This window comes from Pseudochaenichthys georgianus, chromosome 22 (genome assembly GCF_902827115.2).
Source record: "Pseudochaenichthys georgianus chromosome 22, fPseGeo1.2, whole genome shotgun sequence".
Classification (NCBI taxonomy): Eukaryota; Metazoa; Chordata; class Actinopteri; order Perciformes; family Channichthyidae; genus Pseudochaenichthys; species Pseudochaenichthys georgianus.
The window spans coordinates 12,771,298-12,793,635 of NC_047524.1; the positions used below are offsets into that span (position 1 = coordinate 12,771,298).

At 41.0% G+C, this 22,338-nt stretch overlaps 1 protein-coding gene across 5 annotated transcripts in view; it reads right to left on the reverse strand.

Annotated features, from left to right (window-relative positions):
- ppp2r5ca (protein phosphatase 2, regulatory subunit B', gamma a) overlaps positions 1-22,116 on the reverse strand; it is a 31,112-nt gene extending 8,996 nt beyond the window's left edge. For 3 of the 5 annotated variants that reach the window (XM_034110998.1, XM_034111002.1, XM_034111000.2), the window contains exons 1-5: positions 22,036-22,116; positions 21,733-21,950; positions 21,579-21,641; positions 20,439-20,589; positions 2,473-2,672 (exon numbers count right to left, since the gene is read on the reverse strand). In XM_034110998.1, the coding sequence (XP_033966889.1) occupies positions 2,473-2,672; positions 20,439-20,589; positions 21,579-21,641; positions 21,733-21,759 (441 nt within the window). In that variant the 5' untranslated portion in view covers positions 21,760-21,950; positions 22,036-22,116. Of the gene's footprint in view, positions 1-2,472; positions 2,673-15,033; positions 15,253-20,438; positions 20,590-21,578; positions 21,642-21,732; positions 21,951-22,035 lie in introns of those variants that run through there. The other 2 variants (XM_034111004.2, XM_034111001.1) reach the window with 2 other exon arrangements.
- Positions 22,117-22,338: the final 222 nt, after the last annotated feature.

Below are 22,338 nucleotides of genomic sequence, written 5' to 3' on the forward strand. Positions count from 1 at the left end.
AGCCTGCACAGAAAGTTTGCTCAAAAGGTAGATTATAATGTCCTATGGAGGATTACGGCTCATTAATTCAGTTTCTATCGTTTGTGTTAAATGATCACAAACGCAGGTAAGTGCCACGTTTAATGATTTAAATAGAAAATCTGTCAATACTCTCATTGCTTTAAAAACAGCGGGGACTATTTATTTCGTTAGAGTCTGTAATCCATTTAATTAAATGTAAATTGCGTTTGTATGTCATTTCTATTAAGGGTCCTAGTTTAGACATTCTTAAAACATTTTTTTATAGAGTTAAAGTTAAACGTTGTCCTTGCAACTGGCCTCCAAGGGTTTGATCCACAATAATCTAAGTGTGTTGTGTTTCTGGTCTCTCGCAGTGTCAACTGACTCCCTTGTGGGCTCTGCTCCCTGGCAGGCAGATCATGGGACAGTGCAGGTGGCCTACTAAAACACTGGGAGCCTTGTTTGAAATATCTACAAGGCTACAAGGTAGATAGATTAGCTGAGCTGTGCTGCACTTCGACCCAGAACAGACTTTGAAGATGACTTTGCAAAAACGGTGCAGTAGAAACTTTAAAATGGAAAAGTCAAAACTGTGATTCTAGCAGATCTGCGGATGGCCTTGACAATACAAAGATAATAGTTTGTAGTCCAGTAAGATGCTCTTCCTTTGCCATGTTTGTATTGTTATTTATGTATCCTTGTACACCAAGGCCAAAATGGGATGAGCAGAACATCTAATCAGGATTGTTTTTGGTTTGATGGGATATGCTGATGGTGAAGTTTAGTCATAAATGATTAATTAAAAAAACCAAAGAAAACTAAAACTATTACTTCTGCTGAAATAAAATATTTATCACAACCCTTGGACCAGAGGAGAGCCTTCCCAGGGAATTACTAGAGAAGGCAATTGTTTAAGTAATTGGTTGTTAATGCTGGATGTTGAAAAGATGACAGTGACCTGCCTTGCTGGCTTAAATAAAAGTAAGCTATGTGACGATCAGAGTTGGGTGCAACGCGTTACAAAGTAACTGTAATAATATTACTTTTGCCGGTAACTGAGTAGTGTAACGCGCTACTTTTATAATTCAGTAATCACACTAAAGTTACTAACATTGCCCCGACACGCGTTACTTCGTTACTTACTAAAATCTGTCATAATCAAACCTCAACAAACACCTGCAAAGAACACATGCTAAGGTGAAGCTAACGCACAGCTATTTGTTGTTTGTTTATATCACGTAGTCTGTTCTTCTTCTCTGTTTTCCGGTTGTTGCCTGTTTTGAATGACGAATACACACTACCGCCTCCTGCTGGTAAGGAGAGTTTTTGCCACTCACGCATGCGCAGTTCGTACGTGCTCGGCTGAAGTCTTTGCGGTGTCTGGTTCCAGTGCAACACATGGCCAACACGCAGGAGAACACGCCGACGCAACAGCGTGAGCAGAGATAGACTGCGCAAAATATACAGATAGCAGGAGACAGAGGACAGCCATGGTCAGATAGCAGGAGACAGAGGACAGCCATGGTCAGATAGGAAAACATTCAGGATCTGGATCAGTCTTATGTGACAATGGAAACTGAACTAAAGAGAACATTTGAAACTTTAGCAGTCTGCGTGATCTGCCTGTAGGGAGGGGCGGGTCGGCCCTGCGAGTAAAGTAACGAGTTACTTTATGTAGAGAGTAACGAAGTAGTGTAATATATTACTTTTTTTTAGTAACGACCCCATCTCTGGTGACGATGTACTTATGAACAGCCGAGCGTGAGCTAAATGCTAATGTCACATGCTATACCCTATATGCACTCAATGACTATGATAGCATGCTTACGTTAAGCTTGTAATACAATGTTCACATATTGGTTTAGCATGCTAGCGAGTTAGCAAGTTAGAATTAATAAATAATAAAAGGTATTGGACAGATTTAACTGTGATGATTTCTCTAAATGAAAAGTCCAGTTCACTAATAAACAAACATTTGCATTCATTACATCTTGTAGATCATTCAAGCTTTTGCAAAAGCAAATGACATCTTGTTTCTGTTTGGCTTCAACCCAATTTATTCTGAATTTTTTTTTTTTTTTAAAAGGTAATACTCTGAGCATATTCTCTTATTCTCTGAACAACTGAATATCATTTTTTTTAGGCGACTGAATAGACACCTTAGGAAAGCTGACTTCTGCCCTAAGCAAGTAGCCCCCTCAAAACCTGATCACAACACAGCTATAAATGGACATTGGGAAGATGCCCATAAGACATTCATGCCTGTGTTGTGTCTCTGAACAGATGGCTATATTGTATGATAACACTTGATCAAAGGAAATAAAAAGTTTAAAAAAAGATCACAAACATCAGCTGGAACACCGAGCTCAGTTCCTACCCACAGCTACAGCCTGCCCTTATTGTTGTCCCAAGTTTCACCCTCATCTTTAGCTTCAACTGCAAACTAACTTAACCCCCTCCTGGTTTACTGACCATGTGCACCACCTCCGGGTAGATGGGCTCTGTGATGACATTCCTGTTGTGGGTGATGTACTCCACCATCTCGCTCAACGCCGCCCGCTTTACTTCCTTCCATTTTAGGTCGCTCAGCGGGTCGGACAGGAAGTCAAAGAGAACGCAGCACTGCCGTAGCTTCTGGATGAAGAGCTTCTCCTGCTCTGCGGGGGCCACATCTGAGGAGACAGAGGGGGGTAAGAGAGGTTTGTAAGCTAAGAAATTAAAGAGTTCAGAGCATTAAGACGTCACAATGCTACACAGTGGTTATTGAATAAAGTGGTCGGGAATAAAGAGAGAATGGAGCCATGTACAAAGAGTGAGGGGTCAGAAAAAAGAGGAGGGGAGGTCTAACTGTCAAGGATGAGTTGAAACTAGCAATGGATAGCAAAAGGAATGAGGCATCAAGAGAGAGATGAAGGAACTTGGCAAATGAGTCATGAAGACTGCATGAGCGAAGGGCTTGGATGGTCAAAGCCCAGTGGGGATACAGAGGAGAGGATGAAGGATTTGGGAACTAGGTGAATGGTCAGTCTAGCCATTTGACACACACGCGGAGAATAAAAAAAGAAAATGTATTTTTATAAAAGAACCCCAGCTATTCAAGTCTGTCATTACAATTGTCCATTGTGGTTTGAGGACTTCCTCTTTTCACTTCGTTTCCACTTTTCGAGAACTCAAGAGCAGTTAATAAACAGCCCACACGTCACACATGACAACACAGACAGAAAACATCCATCTCGGTTTCTCTAAATTCCTACCTGCCCACGTGGTGCGCACGAAAAAGTCACATTGGAGGACACTCAACACAGCTCTTCAGCTACCCAAGTAACCGCTCATTAGAAAGCACAATTTGCTAAAATAATATCCCCATTCACTTGTTCTTCCTTTAATATGAATCTTAGCATAAGGATTGGAAATAGGGGCAACAGGTTTGTTTGTTTGTTTGTTTGTCAGCAGGATTACCGGGAGTCAGTGAGTCTATTGACCCAAATATCATGAAACTGTGAGGAAATGTGTAGATCAGCCAGGGCCAAGAAAGAACCCATTACACTTTAGAGCTGATCAGGGGCGGACACAACATATTTTTGTTAACAATGTAGGATGGCGGATAGGCATTTTGTGCTGCATTCCTGTGGTGTGGTTCTTTCTGTAAGTTGCAAATAAGGCACTTAGTTGGAATCATGCCTCAAATTTCATTCACAATAACCTCTATACTACAATTTAGAGTAGATAGTTCTCAATTAAATAACAGACAAGTGTGATAATCTCAAGTTTTTTTTCCCTGATTTAAATGTATTTGACTATAAGCCCAACTAATCGCTGTAATGAAATAGGTGTGAAGCAGCTGCATGCGACACAGATAAGAGGTCTGTCCGATCAAGTGATTTACAATGGCCCAACAAAACAAAACATGAATGGGATTAGTTTGCTTAAATCATATTTATCTTTTCATTAGTGTCTCTATTTGAGTAGTTATAACTAGGGATGCTCCGATCGATCGGCCGCCGATCAATATCGGCCGATACTCACTCTCTGCTGATTGCATCACGTCATCATTTTATGATGACGTAAAATACATGACACTTTTCTCTGTGCCCGGCTAAACAAGCTCGCCAAAATGGCTTCACCAGTCTGGCAGTATTTTAAGGTGTCCGGAAAAAAAAATTACAATAAAATAGCGGTATGCACAGAGGCGTGTGGCGCAGTGCATAGAGTTGGTGTTCGGATCAAGGGAGCACAGGTTCAAACCCCACTGCAGTCAGCATGTCATTGTGTCCCTGGGCAAGACACTTCACCCCAAATTGCTCCTGTGGGGATTGCCCACAGTACTTAGTATGTAAGTCGCTTTGGATAAAAGCGACTAACAAGTGACATGTAATGTATGCAACGTGTGTGAAGCAGAAATCCTGCAGCTCCACACGCTGTGACGGACCGGTGAGCGGAGCAAAACACACACTAAGAGTTAGACCTCCATGTTGCAACATCGCCACCTAGCGAATTGGATGACCGCAAAAATACAACCAGCGAGCGAGTCTCTTTAGACATTGTAATGCTTGTTATTAACCATCTAAAAATGCATGAAAATGTGTTTTTCTAACAGAAATTAAATTATTAACAACAATTTGTTAATATGTTTTAGTTTTTTTACTAAGACTATCTTTTTACATCTGACATACAAAATGTATGTCAGATGTAAAAAGATAAGTCTTTTATATTTGTCTTATCAAATTTGACATCACAACGTAAATATATATACTGTAGTAATAATGATATAATCGATTTATAATTGTAAATGTATATTAGTATATTTTGTTAAAAGAAAACTAAAATGTTAATTTAGTTTTTGGGAGAAGGGGTTGGATAAAATATGTGTAAACTCCTTCCCATGCCTTTTCGGATGTGTAATTAGGTAGAATAGATCATTTGTTTATATATAATGTGTAAGTCAATAATATTTAGTTTATCAATTTGATACTGCTTATATTTCTACAGTATCATAATTTCATTATTATAATTTTTTTTTTTTTTTTTATTGTATTACACGTTGGAAATAAATCAAATCAAATGTGTCTTTGAAGAGGTGCTAGATTACTCAAAAACAACCGTTAGTGTGTTTATGCACCAGGCTGCAAAAGATAAACATGCAGTTTGACCGAGAGGCATTTCAGTGCAGAATACATTTTTATTCATTGGGCACAATTTCCACACTGGATCCTTCACTGGGGTGAGGCGGGGTCTGCTGTTCCCTCAGCCACCAGAAAACAGCTCCAGCTGCAGTACACCGGGAAGCCCTCTTCGGAGTAAAAACCCTGTAACATTCCTCGCCGTCCACTTCCCCGGTAGCCTGTGCCAACGTCCTGATAAAGGTTGTCGCATTGAAAGCACCTGGAAATTTGGTAGGCCTTCCTGAATTCTTGTTTGTGTCCCTCTGTAAAGACATTCCAGTTGACGACACCTGAAGTAGAATGTCATAAGACAATTACAATTCAGACAGAAAAAGAACAAAACCTTCCTTAAATTTAGCTGACCTTACTCTTAGTCAATCAACTTCATAATACTAGGATAGGAGAAGGCAGAAGTAAAGACACTTTATAAACTTACTGTCAAGCCAGTTGGGTCTGACACGACAGATTCTAACCTACAGAATAGGCCGACATAATAACTGACTAAAACACTTCATACAATATTACAAAACATGTAAAAAATGATGAGACTGTCTGATAAACAGTAAACAGGCAGTCAGCACAGTTAAGATTATGTACAATGAATTCAAATAGTAATACAATGACTATTAAAGAAGCATTTACACTGAAGACAGAACTTAGACTACTGCTGATTTAATGTAGCTGACAGAGATCATATTGAAATGCTTTTGTCATCCTTTGAAGTTTAATTAATTAGCTGACTATAATTAATGATCAGGATTGGGAAGTTAACTTTTTTTTTAAAAATGTAGTAGGTTACAGATGACTAATTACCCTGTTAAAAATGTAATAAGTAATGTAACTGACTATGTAACTATTTGTATTGATATTCTAATGTTAATTATGGTTATTTTATGTTTTTTGAGAGTCACTTTGGATAAAAGCCTCTGCTAAATAACAACCATAACATACAGTTTCATTAAAGAAATAAACAAAAAGGCTAACAGTTGGTTTTGCAGCGAGTCATCATAGACTGTTTCCCTGTAAGACTCACATTTAGCACGTGTTGCTTGTATTGCTGTCCAATTCAATACACCAGAATAGTTGTTAACTTTAAACAAACACGATTCACATTACTCACACTCTTACTGTAATTAGTGATTCAATCAACATTTAATGTAGGACACCTAGTTGAGCTTGCCAAAATCATGCTACAGTTTCATTAAACAAATAATCAAATATGTTAACAGTTTATTTTGCCGAAAGCTATAGCTAACGAATAATTGTTTTTAGTGCCTTTAATAAGGTTAGAAGCTATCATAAGCTCATAGTTAATGTTAGCTAATCACACTTCATTTCAAGACACCGGAATTGTTATTATTATTAAACAAATACAAGTTTAAAAGCACTTCACATTACTCACACTCTCTGCGTTGTCGTTCATATTCGTGTCTCCTGCTCGCTAGGTGGCAGTCTCACGAAAAACTAGGGTCCTGGGAGTGCGGTCCTGAGACTGCAGTCTCCGACGCTGCAGCTTCATGCTACTCCCAAAATTGGCGATCGGAGCATCCCTAGTTATAACAATCACTGCCAACACACAGCACATCTACAGTAGCTTTACATAAGATTATGCAACTGTTCTTATGAAAATCACATTCTACTGCTCTAAATGGAGGTAGGGGAGTGCAGTGTGCAAATTCAAATACTCCTTACATGAAGCAAAAGCTGCTCTCTTCTATACCCCATAACTACTAATCAGTAAAGGGTGTGGCGTCCACAATAGGCTTGCACGCGGGCTGGGAGGCTGTGTCTGCACATGAATGAGGACGTTGGCGCCATGGGTGAAGTGAATTTGATCAGATACGTACAGGGAATATACATAAAAGGCAAACATAATAGATGAATTCCATTTGTCCTCAATGACAGTAACCTGTGGGCAGAACACTTCCAATTACGGAGATAAGAAAATGATGTTGTGGGACAAATTATGATTTATGAATTTGGCAGGAATATATATGAAACCAAATTATTCTAAAATAAATGAATTTGTTCTTGGTGGCTACCTTCCGTCTTGTTTAATTTGAATGAAAGTAATGAGCAAATAAACAAACTAATGCAGGTGTGTAACAGGGAGGAACAGTGCTGGAACAACTTCATAAAAACAGAGGGGGGAAATAGGCAAGTAAAGTTTACTCATGCCCCAATTTGATGAATGTACACAAGTGACAAGAGTGACAGAGGCCAGAGAAGGCCACACACACACACACGATTGATATTCTTGCAAATAGGCAGATTCTAGGTAAGTAGAGAGATATCCTATTCAGACATAATGGAGACTTGGCTCGGGGACAAACACACACACTTCTTGCAGTGTCAGTTTCAAGTCGGCCAATTTATCTTGATGACAGTGAGAGGTTGGGAATTCCAGAGGAGAGGGTACGTTTGTGAGATGCCATTAATGGCCATTTCCATGAAGATTTGGGAGCTAAACGCCCTGTCACTGTCACACACAGCAAAAACACTACCAGTGCCAGCTCGCCTGACACATATGAGATTGATGTTTATTCCACACATTTACCATTATCAGGGCTCGACATTAACGACCGCCCGATGGCCATATAGTAGGGGTGTAACGGTTCACAGAAGTCACGGTTCGGTACAACAAGAAAAAGCAAAAAAAAGTCCCAAATGCATAATTCCAGGTTTGTTGTTATTTATGTTTGAACAGTAGTGCAAGTTTCAGTTTAAAAATAAAGAACTCTGACATTTTGAATAATTAACTGTATTAAACAGTTAAAAACAAACCATACACAGTACACTCAGTTGGCCATATTATCTATAATGGCTGATGTCAAACAAAAAGGTTTCATCAAGCTGTAAAACTAAAAAGAATGTCTTGAAAATATGACATAAATAATAAGAAAGTGTTTCAAGAGCGCAAAGTCGTTGAAGAAATATGCCAAAAGCTTCCGTTATTTATTTTGGTCTCTCGGCTCTCATGTCTATGGGCTTCTTAAAAACAGCGGGGATCAGCTGTTGAACTGCTGTTGTCTTTTGCCGGGCTCCGGTGGTTAGCAAATCTGGGTGATGCCTTCTGATATGATTTAGCATGTTTGGCGTGTGTTACCATTAGCATACCGCACCACTGTAGAACAACGGCGACACACCGTCCTCGTCCGATCCACCACTCGCACACTTCATCGTTATTGTAGTCCACGGGGAACCCGAAATGTTCCCACACAGCTGATTTAAAAGAAGCAGGTGGGTTCTAGCTCCTGTGTGTTATCTGAAATCGCCATACTAACTTTTCTTCTTCTTGTATTTTGTTCGTTTTGTTGTTGTGTTTCTTCTTGTTCTTCATTTGTCGTTTAAGGGCGGCTGGCAAACAGCTTTTAGGCGTAATACCGCCCCCTGGATTATATATATAGTGTAGTGGATACTGCCCTGAATGACAGACTTTTTCCACATTCGTAAAAAAAAAAAAAAAGGCGTATTCGTCGTGTGACTGCGTGTGCCGAACCGTGACGAATACCGTTACACCGCTACCATATAGTGTTTAGCTCGGGCAATGAAGCCTCACCTGCTGGTGGCCCGATCGGGCAATCTATTATGCCAGTATCATGCAGTTCGCGGATCCAGTAATGAGTGACCCGACAGTAAAACTAAACATATCTATAACTAGTTTAGGTAGTTTGAGAGGTAATTAAAATAGCTACGTGTGATATTCTAACCTGAAGTGTGTTTTGTCCGCTCACCGCTGCATGTGACCATGCAGAGCTGCGTGTCGACCATAGGGTGCTGACTCGTCGTCAGCAGCAGCTGATCTCTCTCTCTCCCGTCAGATTAGACTTCACTCGCGTTTATGTCCATATCGATCAGATCCAGCTAATGATATGACTACCTGCTTATTAAAAGACACCTAAACAATAAGTGTCGCTATGCAACTGGGTGAGGCCACAAAGTATAGCACAGCATTATGCATTTGTTTACATGCCCACCGGAACCCCGAGGCATTACCAACAGATCAACGCACAATCAACCCATACAGGACATCTCTTTCTCCACATTAAGTGTTAGATATTAGAATTGTCTGTCACATAAGTGGCGCAACTGAAGTGTTATTGCGCTAAAGCAGGGATCACCAACTACATTTGTCCAAGGGCCGAAATGTAACTAATAGACACTATCGCGGGCCAGCGATTTTTATATAGCCCAGAATTTTATAAATAGTATTCAGATTACTTTTGGAATACTTTCTTTTTCCATAACAGATGGGTATGTTTTGGTGCACAGGAGACACTTATTTTACTGTTTTAATGGCTTATCAAGAACTCAAACACAACATCTTTGTGTCATTCTGGACAGCTCTCTCTCATCTGCACCCCACATAAAAAACATCACCCAGACTGCATTCTTTGTACTGTCTTAAAACCTTTCCTTGGAATATGTTATGCATTGTAAGGTGTCCTTGGGTGCTTTGAAAGGCGCCCCTAAATAGAATGAATTATCATTATTATTTATTATCTGAAACGATGTAATAACTTTTAAAACTTTTTCCAGTCACTTGCCCCATGCATTCAGCAGCAGCAGGCCATTCACTTTGATCCCGTTATGAAATGTCATCATTTCGACAATAAAGAAATGATACATAAACGTTATCTTGCACATTTTATCTAACCATCTCCGTTTCTAACTTTCAATATATTATAAAAGAGATCTCTCTCTCTCATCTGCGTGTGGGGGCGGGGCCTCACAGACACGCTGCATCTCTCTCTCTCGCTCACAGACATGCTGCAGCGCCGTGCAGTGTGCACACAGTTCTGCCGGCAATGAATATTACATTTTGTGAGGAAACTTTTCCACCAATAATTCCAATAAGTATTCCAAAATGTATTCACTTCAGGTTTACGAAAGCAACTGTAATCAGATCACTAGTTTTTCAAATGTAACGCCAGCTGAATACAGTTAGCCTACTTGATTTTTGTATTCTGATTAGGTAACGCCGTTATGTTTTCCGTTACAACCCAACCCTGCTTCTTGGCTACTGTCCCGCAGCTCCAGCCTCTCTGTTGGACTCTGTCGCAGCGGGGCTACTGCTGTGGTGCGGAGCGGATTAACCAGACTCTTTACAACGAAGGATCACTTCTTCTTCAGGGGAGGGAAGGTTTCGCAGTACGCAGTCTACTGTCCCGCAGCTGCTGCCTCTCTGTTGGATTCCAGTACTGCACCTTACTCACGAGACGTTGTAAACAAAGAAATGGGTGGGGGGCGAACGCAGTAACCACTCCGCCAACGCCACAGTCACCCCCGTCGTGCGGGCCGGATGAGAATGTCTGGCGGGCCGGATGTGGTGGTCACTGCGCTAAAGGGAAATTATTTTGACCGAAGAGATTTAGATTTGCCGGCTAACGGGAACTCTGACGTCGCCATTTTGTGTGCTTCGCAGATGCGCTCGGCTCCTCTCGACTGCTGCTCGGTCAGCTTCCGGATGAGGAGGCATTCGTTCGACCAACTTACAGTAGATAACATTACAAACATTTTTAACAGGGGCCATAATAGTGTAAATAATGTTTGTTTTGGCAGTTATAACTGAATGTAATGCTTTCTACTTTTTTTACATCTGGGAAGGCATTTGCCTTCATCAGATGGAAAGTGTCTTGACCAACAACTTAAGTATTTCTTAAAGCTTTGCAGGGCATGCAAGCGAGCAAACACAAACAAGAACAAACAAACAAGTGAAATGAAGAATAAAATTGAAATTGTACAATATAATATTGTGGTGGTTCATCTTATAATTCAGTCTAGAGAATGCACCAGACAGCATCTAAGACCTGCAAAAATCTAAATGTTCTAGGGGGAGGCCCCCCAAACCCTCTGTGCCTCATTTCGTCCGCGCACATATTGCCAATTAGTTCCGCAACCCGACTCGTCGGCACAAGATCCGCAACCCGACCCGAACCGGTATAGCCTATATATGAGCAGTGAAAACGTGCAATTATTAACACACGCAGTTGCATATTTGTCTCAAAAAGCGTGGGATGTTGGTTATTTTCTCCATCTAGGATGACACCAAAAGCCTCCCAGACGTTGGATTTCGCTCTTGAGGAAGTGTTATTGAAAATGCTGTATTCTCCGCTAGAGAGCTTCACCTCAGCCATTTCGAATGTGGCGCGCACAGCAGCAGATTGATGCGCTGCAGAGGTTATGATTATGCGCGGTCCCACGGGGGAGAAGTCTGAGGATTTAAACATTAAACTAAATTATTTGTTTTACCCAGAACCGAACCCGGAAAAAAGCGTTTGAAAAAATACCACCCGCGAATCACCTTTTTTGGGGGGTACCCGCGACCCGACGCAGGACTCTGCCACAGGGCCATCTCCCAAAATCCTTAATGTCATGCACTGATTATCATAATTGTCTCTAAAGTGGACACATGCATTAGATTGAGGTCTACTAGGTCAACTGAGGTGCACCAGTTTCAACCCAGATAACTAACAGAAACAAGGGGAACAGCAACATAAAAAAAGTAGAGTATAGTTGCAATTATTCATTACCATTCGCCAACACTCTTTGGCAATGAGTGTTGTGTTTTTCTCGCTGGTTGCACTGGGACATGAAGCTGCAATGGAATGTCTTTCCATGCCTTCCACCCCTGACCTGTCGGACTTACGTTGCTCCTATTACATAAGTCTGTCTGCCGGTTTTAGGGAGTTCCAGTTCTGCTAAAATATCAAGCAGGTTGTTGTATAACAAATAAAAGACCCCGTGTTGTGATCCCAAAATGGATCTTAACCACAATGTGAGGACTATTAATGGAGCCGCAGAAGCCTTAGGAGAGGAGGACAAGCTTGTGCGTACAACACACACGCACAAATGCGTATCTTGTCTTGTGAAGAACAGAGATTTATTTTAATGCCCCCACACCCTGTTCAAAACAAAGACAACATATAACTGGAGTCACATTGATTCAACAATTTCTATTTTTTCTCTAAAATGGGTCAAATGAGCAGCTGCCAGTCGAATCTGGAGTTGGGACTGGTTTGGCATTCTGCTTTATCGACAGCATGTTATGATCGATGTAAACATTGACCGATTACTATTTATATCCATGTACAGGGACAGTGTGTTGCAGTTTAGAAATCATATGAGCAACGAGGTTGGCCAAATTCATGTATTAGTTATTTTGGCTACATTGTCTGCAACATATGAGAAAGCATCCAGGATATATACGGGTATACATCTTTCATGAATCGTGTATTGTTTGAAAATAGTTTCAAAGATGCAACATAGACATGGTCATGTCTGCAATTAGGAAGCTCACTTGTGACTGACAATGACAACCAAATGCTTCTCAGTGCTGGTTATTAAAATTGATGCCCTGCATTCAAAAGAAACACACAGGCAGCAATTGAGATTCACAGGCTCTGTTCACACAGTGCAAAAATGTATCTTTGGTGACAAAATGTGTGCCCCAAAATGTCTGATAACATGCACATGGGTCTACAAGCAGGCATTAGTGCACTTAAAACATATTGAGGTAAATGTAGGGGTGTGAAGCCTGAGAGGTGGCCTGGGATTCTTCCGTCTAAAAAGGTAGTGTATTAGGAATGCAAATGCATGCATTAAAGCCCCCTGAGGCTAAATGTGTGATATTGAGCTATATAAATACAATTTAATGTTTGTAGTGTGTGAAGCTCCCAGCTATACAAATCCATTACATGTTATTGGTTAAGTAGTAGTTTCAGTTCCCCACATCGAAACCAAATGGGAGAAGGGAAGTTAAAACAGTATGAGTAGTGACTAGGGGTGTAACGGTATACATACCCATATACATGGCCCTTCGGTTCGGTACACGTGTGTACCGAAGTGTACCGAACGAATATAACGTTAAACGTAAAAGATTGAGAACGTGAACAACTTGTTGAAAGTAATCTCAGGTGCTGCGTCGCAGCATTCAGAGTAATTTGCTCACATTGGGTTCAACGCGTCATAGAGCGACCAAGTCATTTCATTGGACGAGAGGCATACTATGAGAGCTTATCACAGGGATGCGTTCAAATTTAGTCAGTAATTTGAGGAACTGTCGAAATGGCGAACGCAGATAAAGTTGAGCTCGAAATTCCTCCAGCATCACTGAAGTCTACGGTTTGGGAACATTTTGGTTTCGCAGTTACGTACAAGGATGACGGACAAAGACAGGTGGACCGAACCAAAGCTGTTGGTCGGCATTGTTCAACTAAAATTGGTTACGTGGCTGGCAATACATCAAACTTGCACACTCATTTGAAAAGGCATCACCCGAACGTGAATATCACCGGTACCAAAAGAAAAAAGACCCAACTCCCACTAGCATTTAGCCTCCACCACTCGCAAAAAGTTCAGACCGAGCCAAAGCTATTACAAACGCCTAATATCCTTATGTTGCCATGTTAGCAAAGCGCTACCTGGCTGTATCTGCTACCTCTGTCCCTAGCGAGAGGGTGTTCTCCACAGCAGGAGACATTGTTAGTGCCAGCAGATCTGCCCTTTCGGCAAGCAATGTGGACAAGTTCATCTTTCCTTAAAAAAAATAAACATGAAAATACAATGACAATCAAGTCATAATGTCAAACTGGCTGCTTAGGTACTAATATAGTACATTTCAAATACAGATTATTTCAGTTCATCGAAATGCTGCACCTTAAATGTTTATTTTATTTTGTATTTATTTGAGTGAATACATTATTCACAGTTTAATAATAATTAAAAAATATATATATATATTTTATGTTTTATGATAATTTTTTCTGCTGTACCGAAAACGTACCGTGACCTAAAAACGTACCGAACCGAAATGTTTGTGAACCGTTACACCCCTAGTAGTGACTAACATTTACACATTCAGAGACCAGGTTTCAGTTTCAGCCAACTCTGGACACGATCTAGAAAGATCTGGGTAACAAGACATTTGGTCAGAACAGGGTCAGCGTGACAGAGAAACACAAAGAGAGGAAAGAGGCAGAGAGAGTGTGATTGTTCATCAACACTGAGTTGTCATTCAAGGCAGTGGCTCAATAGAGTGTGATCAATAATTGCCTGACGCTTCATCTAACGCTGGGCTGCACCCGAGTACAGTGCTAACAGGCTGGGCCTTTCAAACATGACTGAGTACATTGTACACATATTAAGAGGCAGAGGACGATGTTTAAATCCTCAACCACTGCTGCTATGGCTGGGTCTTACTGACAGCAGCGTTATGTTGACACAGATAAACTTGTAAAAACACATTCGGCTTAAGTTTCATGTGTGTAGCTTGGACAGAAACGTGTCTCACAAGGGTAAAGGCTGGGAAGATGGAGGTAGGGTCTGCTTGCTGCAGAGCTGTGTCTGGCTACAGCCTACACACTATGACCAATTTGTGCCCAGATGAACTAGAGTGTGACAAAAATGCCGGGTTCGGGAGAGCAGCTAAGACGGGGATGAAGAGCAAAGACGATATATCGATTCGTTTCCTCAGAGGCTTTACTTGATAATTGCACGTGTAAATAGGTTATCACACAAAAACAGTCAAACATGAAAAACTAAGGAGAAGACCCTTCCCTAGGCTCTGACCTCACTTCCTTTGACATCACAGCTTGGCGGGGGGATGGGCAGAGAGCAGCTAGCTAGTAAAACCAGATTTGTATGTAGCTGCCGCGTCCCACATTAATGCACAACCGTTCCCTGGTTCCTGTTTTAAACACAATAAAGCGGCTTTCCACGGCACAGTAACACTGATGTTATCTCAAACGCGAAACGCCTGAATGCTGAGTAACAAGCTGTAACCAGTGGAGGGGAACAGCAGCACAGCAACACACAGCTCTCTCCTTAATACCCTAGCACCATACAGGAGGAATATTATATCCTTACGTACCTCTGAAGTGCATAAGAGCCACCGGCTGAAAAGGCCCATTGGAATTAGGAGCATCCACAACCATCCTGTCTCCAGATTTATTGCATGTCAACATCTAAACCTCAACCAGGAAGGCGATCCACTCAGGGCGAGAGGCCAGCCTCCATTTTAGCACAAAAGCAGATCAGAAAATGAAGCTCTCCGCTGCTGGAGGGAACTGGCTAGTTAGTGATGTAAGCAGTGAAGGAGCCAGCTGATTGGCTGAGGTCAGGCTGCTCTGGAGCAATGGAGGCAAAGGCTGCTTGCAGAGAGCGAAGATGATTGGCTGAGAGGTGCGTCGGATGCGGGACATGCATTGGAATTTTCGGTGTGGCTCCTCCTCTCCACTGACTGGTCTCTGGTGACGCTCTGCGAGGCAGGCCCTGCCACAGATCTCAGATCAGATTGATTTAAGTCCTTTCCACAGTTTAACCATTAGCAGGGGATTCAGCATAATCTGATTTAGGATAAACAGCTGGAAATAACTTACTCCGAGTGTGCCCAGAGAGAGAGAGGCCCCGACGGAATCTTCAAAGTCTCTCATTGTTTTCTCCTGTCATCTCTGCTTGGTGCTTTATCATAGGGAGGTGGAGGAGAGGGTCAGAGGGGGCCTCACATCTTTGGATTCAATGAGGAACAGAAGGAGACAAGAAGAAACCGCAAGAGGGGCTGAAGACAGACTGAATGTGGACTCAAACACCAGAGCTTTTCAGTGAGGAAAACCAAAGCATTTCAACATAAATGTGTGTGATTATGCACAACACATGATGAAAGACCATGTAAATGTGTGGCACAGTCATTTAAAAGACATGAAAAGACAGTATTCCACAATAGGAACTGAATTAAGCTTCAATCAGCCCTTTCGTAACATAATAATGTATTTTGAGAGATGGCTTTCTGACTCACAATGTTCAGGGCAAAGGCAGATTTTGCTGCATTATGTTATTCTGGGTAATGTACAGTGCTTAACAAAATTAGCTGTAAACAGGAAATGAAAGCGAGGATAGAAAAATAAATTGCACGGGCACACAGTGCAGGAAACTGCTGCAGCTCAGAGCAGCATTATGCAGCCTGTATGAAAGTTCATCTAGGGACTTAAACATCTCTTTAAAGTCAAAAATATATATTATACAAATTGAATATCACAATATATATCACAATAAAGGTTGTGTATATTTAGACTGACCATTATTCCAAGAATCTACACCAAAAAAGTAAAACTCCAATGCAACAAATGCATATGATCTGCATTTCATCTTTATATAATAAAGCATGCAGCTGTCCTTCTCATGTGATTCATCAGAGGACCCACGAAGTGAAACCACATTCCCATCACAAGGCCGACCACAGTTTTTACAACAGTGGTGTTAAAGACCATTTTCACAGTCTTTTCACAGTCATGTAATGACAAAGGGAGTGCGCTGTTTTCCAACAATAAGCAATGTCAGGCATGTATTTCACAACTAATTAATGTTGGCCAATTAGGAAATTGTTACTAGTAAGTAATGTTTCAATTACTAAGCACTGAGTTCTATTGAAGGTTGAGGTCTGAAAGCATTGTAGAAATGATCAGTTTTGAGCACAAAATATTATGTTTTATAGACATATTACCCAAAATATGTGTCTGGATTTTTTGGCAAGGTTTTTTTTGTCTCAGCAGGTGTAGTTATAACTTCATTGTGGATTGAGTTTTTTCTCAACGCTTCTTTCTTTTTTCTCGAGGTTAAGGGAGGAGAGGACTGGAGAGGAAGGCCAAGTATCACTAAGCAGTTCTCACTTGGCATTCTCTCACTGAGGGGCCAAAGCCTCTCCAAGAGGTGCCATTACATTCCTCAGTCATGACAACCAGCACCGGTATTTTCTAAAAGCTGCCACTTACTTCCTAAAGAGAGGACAGGCTCAAAAAGTGGACCGGATCAGAAATACTCCAGGACGACTTCTGGATTTTTACAAGACAAAAAAGAGTATTCTGACGATGTTATATATTTTAATCGCTCTAACAAATCTCAAGTAGACCAAAAGCCACCATGAAGATATTATCCAGTATTATTAGTGTAGTGTGATGCCATACACCTCCATTACTTTCCAAAATCAATACAAAACACATCCTATAATAGTAATTTCAACACAGGCTTTGACATTTATTTTGAGTCAGGCCCACACACACAGCATCCTGATCACGTAAACACTCACTAATGCACCAAATGTGGATTAATCTGCACTTGAACATGCTCCCCATTAATTGTATTATTGTATTGTTTATGTTTTGCACAGTCCTCCATTGAAAGTAATTGCATCAGAGTAACTTATAGAAGCAAATGTTGCATCTGCTTTCACTGGGCTGGTGGACAACCACAAAACAATAAAAAACATTACAAATAAATCACTAAACATTCGGGTGAGATAATTGCAATATAGACAGATGACAAGCTGTTTAAGGAAATTAATGAGACTTTAATAAAGACAAAATAGTTTGTATGTGTCCCAGGATTAGACATCCATGTATTTTCTATGAACAAATGATAATGCAGGTAAGTGCAACAGATGGAGTGGGAAGTCAGAAACGTATTGAGAGTTATAACATCTTGTTTTTTTTGTATTTTCAATAGATTTGTGGACATTAAAAACACATAACATACACTGCCATTATTCATCTAACAGAGAGAAACAATAGGTTAACTTTAAAAAAAAAAAAGAAGAAAAAAAAGGCTAGACATTAACTACTGAAAAATCTCCACAATTTACTGTAAATTGGTTCAACCAATGAAACAGCAGTTTTCCCATTTCCAGCCAGACGATGGCAGCATAGGCTGAGCTATTTGTCCAAGAGTGTCTGCAATCTTTGTCTGTAACATGAGCCCCTCACTAAATGTTTTACTGACACTTGGAACAACTAGTACTCAAACCAAGCGGCAAACTCTGGGGAACAGCCGGGAAGCCAATACGGAAGTGCCACACACTGCAGTTCATACATGGGCCGCTAGGGACTGGCTGCAGAAAGGAGCAATTTCCATAGACCCCCATGTTAAAATGCCCAACTTTACAGCAGAAAAAAACATGTTTCTACCCATGGATGCAATAAATATTATTATCGATATAGTTAGATTCCACCTTCATGATTATGAATCTGTGAGTGAATTGTTTTCCAACACGACCCTTTTATTTATATTAGGTCTTAAAGTTGTTGCATAAATTAGGGCGTGGTCACGTTGATGGACACGTGCATGCCTCACTGTCAGCTAACAGCAACTTGTCCACTCTGCTAGGCTACAACCATAGAGGCTACAACGTTAGTTAGTCATAGTACTGTACTTGACCCTTTAGCTTTAGCCGTGTTCGTGGTGATTGTGCCTTTTAGGGAATATTGTTACAAATACCAGACAATTAAAATGTCATGCTGTGCGCTTGAATGTACTAACAGAACTTCCAAGAAGTCTAAAATGATAATATTATACATGTTAACCCGTTCGCAGGTGTGTGTGTGCTTGGTAGCTTAGCTTGTTACTTATTAGGCAGCTAAGGACGTAACCCTTTATGCATACATATACATTTTAGTTTATGATTCAGCCTTGGGTAAGACTTTTATAGTCTTTGGCTATGACGCCCATAATGCTAAACGGGAGAAAATGTTAATAGGGGACCCAATTATCCCAGTGGTGGCCGCCGGAGCTAACGGAACCGCAGGGGGCTAGCTCCAGCCGGCGTCCCGGAGCTAGCTCACTGCAGCTCCGTTAGGTCCGGGCGGTGGAGTCCGTCTTTTCTCAACGTGTGAATGACAAGCATTAAGAATAACAAAATATGGATAATTCTCTTGCAGATTGTCTCATTTGATTATGAATGTGACGTTTATATAGGGGAACGACACTGTTAGCAGTAACTTGGTATGCATGTCTTTCATGTTAGCTTAGCTTCTTAGCCTGAGCTAGCTCTGTTTACTTCCAGTTCGGAGGCTGCAGGTCCCGCCTCGGCTCCGCCTCTTTGCCCTTATTTGGAGCAGGCGGGATTAGACTCTGACGTCACAGTCGAGCCGTTAGTGGCCACGGCAACTCTGCAGAATTCTATGGGTGACGTCACGGACACTACGTCCATTTATATATACAGTCTATGACTCAAACATGCATTGTATTTCTATTGACTACATGTTGCCCACGGCAGCAAGTAGGACTGTTGTCTGTAGTCGCTTGATATTCAACATTTAAAAAAGGGAGATAAAGTCTCAAATTGGATCCATGATCAAGAAATATACGTTGCATTTTTATTTGATGCTGTCAGGGTACACACTTACAAATCGACGTGTCCTTTCTTTCTCTTTTAGTATTTGGTCAGATATAAAGGGCACACATTTGAATCCTGAAACCTGTGGCAACAGTTTTAGCTAGAAACAAAAATCAATTTGTCTTCTCTTGTATTTCTCTCTGTGGCCTGATTCATCTTTCCAAGACTCACAGAAATTGTTTATTTAAATGAAAAACCAAACTTTTTTTTGTATTTATTTTTAATTAATTGTCACATGCAGTCAACTGTGACCGTGTCTTCCTCAAACTTGCACATCCTCTGGGCTGTACACCTCAATGGTTCCTCTGTAGTGTCACCAGGCTCATCCAGGTATGAGAACAAAGCATAGCTGCGTATAGTTTACAGGAAACCACTTAGGCCAGATCCTGTAATGTAATGTAATGTGGTGTGTAAACAAAGAAGCCATGAAAGATTGATGTATGTTCAAACCTCAACCTCACTGTCTCGTCTCAGAATCAGCATCAGTGTGATACGTAATGATAAATCAACATTTAACAACTTACAGTATAATGATGGTTCTGTTATAGTAACTACGCTTCCAGTTATTTCTACATCTTCATCAGGCTGTATTTCCGATTAACCTTATTTTAAAGTGCAGTATTGAAGTGTATTGAAGGCCTTTCAGCTGCATGATGCTCCAACACATGTCACCAGTTAGGGTTCATGTTTAATTTGGGCTTACATCTTGTGCCCAGATTCCACCACTGACCATTCAGTCTGAGTCAGAGTTATCTTACACGAGCGAGTCCTTCCAGGGCAATATCTGTTTCCTCCATGCACTGAACGGCTGGAGATGCAGCTGATTGCACATCATTTGCATTACAGATAAAGCTGATGGGCAGTCTGCTTAGCTATTAAATTATGTAGTGAGCAAAGGTTAAAAAGGCGGTTGTGAGGATCCACCAAGGCCATGAATTGTTAATAGCATCCCCTTCATCCATATAGGCCAAACATGCAATCTAGATAAAGGTCAGCTAGCATTTTCCAGGAGAAGAGTAACCGCCTATCATTGTGTCGTCACAGAGAAGGGACATGTAGTGGAGTTGCATTGAAGATAAAAATAGAGAAACTTTATATTTAGTTAGGCATACCTGCCAGTGCAGCCAGTTTCTGTAGCTCTCTGTTAGCACTGAGTGGGAAGGAGGAAGTGCTGAACCTCTTCTCCCTCTTGACGGCCGAATGTGACCCCGGCTGCTTCACCCTCATCAACTGAGTTGCAGGAGGCACTTTTTTATTGGAGCCCTGCAGAAACAAGAGTTGCAAAGGAAGAGCTCCCGTTACTGGAGCAAGGTAGAGTGAGGTAGTTCCTGCACCCAAAGGAAATAGCACAGGAATCACTTTACTCAAGTGTCACCCATGTAGTTCAAAGCAGGAGAAGGAGTGGAGAGGGTCAGGACACCCAAAGGGAGGAGGGAAAAAACATAGGACTTGAAGGGAAAAGAGAAGGAGTGAGGGTGTTGTGGCTAGGGTCAAGTTCCTTTCCGAATCAGATCAGGTGATTCTCAGTGAAGCAACCTGATCATAGTTGGCGGTGTACTGCACTGCATCTGTTGACAGTGTTTGTGATGGACCTTAGTGGACAGAATAATTGAGCATTGATGGAGCTGATAAAGCTGTCATTGGAACAAACAGGAGGCCAAGCTGTCAATCAATCAGGTCTCTTCCAATCTCAAAGCAGGATACTCAACATTACTGATGCCTGCCAGAAATGAATGTGAGCCAAAAATAGCCGCTACAATGGCTCGTATTATACTCAGAGCACAAGTCATGACGGGGGGGATTGAATGCCACTGTTTTCAGACAAAATAAAGTCATAAGATCATGCTGAAGTGTCACATGAGCAACTTTTCCTTAATTCATGCTAAACATTTTCCACAAAAAGGTCAAAAGAAGTTTACAGTGAACCTCCTAAGCGCTATCAAGGCTGTTTGTTAATTAGGACACCAATTAAAACAAAAGACAAAATATATTTACTTTATAAAATTCACAACAGCATAAAAGGAGCTTGTTTCCTATAAAAAATAAATGTAACATCTTCATTAGAGCAAATAAAATGTGTGCACTGACCTTGCTAAGGGTATTTATTGCAGTACCCTGTGGTGTCTTCACAAAAAGCAGCACAGGTTAATACTTTATCTACATGCTAGTAATGCATTTTTATGTTTTGCATATTAAAAAAAATAAGCCAATGTAAGTTCTGTCTGGACAGAGAAAAGTAAAACAATACTTACATCTTGGTCGTCTGCAGGCCCATTTTTACTTCCAGACTTTTTAGATCTTCCAGGTTTAGTTTCCTAATGAGTGAAGAATCAATGAAACACATTAACCCACATTATATAATGGTAACATGTAATAAAGTACCATTGCATCAAACATCCACTTTACCTTTTCTTTTTTGCTCTTGTGAGGCATGCTGAGATGGGAATCCCGGTGTCAGCAGGTCTCGTTGAAACTGTGTGTGTCACACACTGACAGCTAAAGCCTGGTGAACGCGTCTCTACCACAGACTGTACAGCTCTGCACACACTGATGTGTCTTCACTGACAAAAACCATGTGACTGCTTCCGAGCCACATTCAAAATCTCGACCTATTTCCACGGTGGCTGCATAGCACAACAACTTGTTAAAAACGTACAGTTCATGATTAAAGAAAATACCGATTGTGTTCGTTGTCAGCGCCCAACTTACTGCTGCCGGTGGGTGGCTGCACTTTCTGATAGCCGTGTGTCCTCCACCAGCCTCACCGAGAGATGTGTGCCCTCTGCCGGCTGTAATGCTCTGTGAGTGCCACAGGAGGGCAGTGTTGGATATCAAAAAGAAGGTGGATTTACAACCTCAGGGCAATGGATTGAAAGTGTTTCTCTCGAAGTATGTAATACAATTATACACATAAACATTATTTCAAATTAAACTGACAAATACATAGATATTGAAGCTAAAAGGGCGAATAAATGGATAGAAAAGTCAGTTTTAATAGCTTTTTAATTGTTT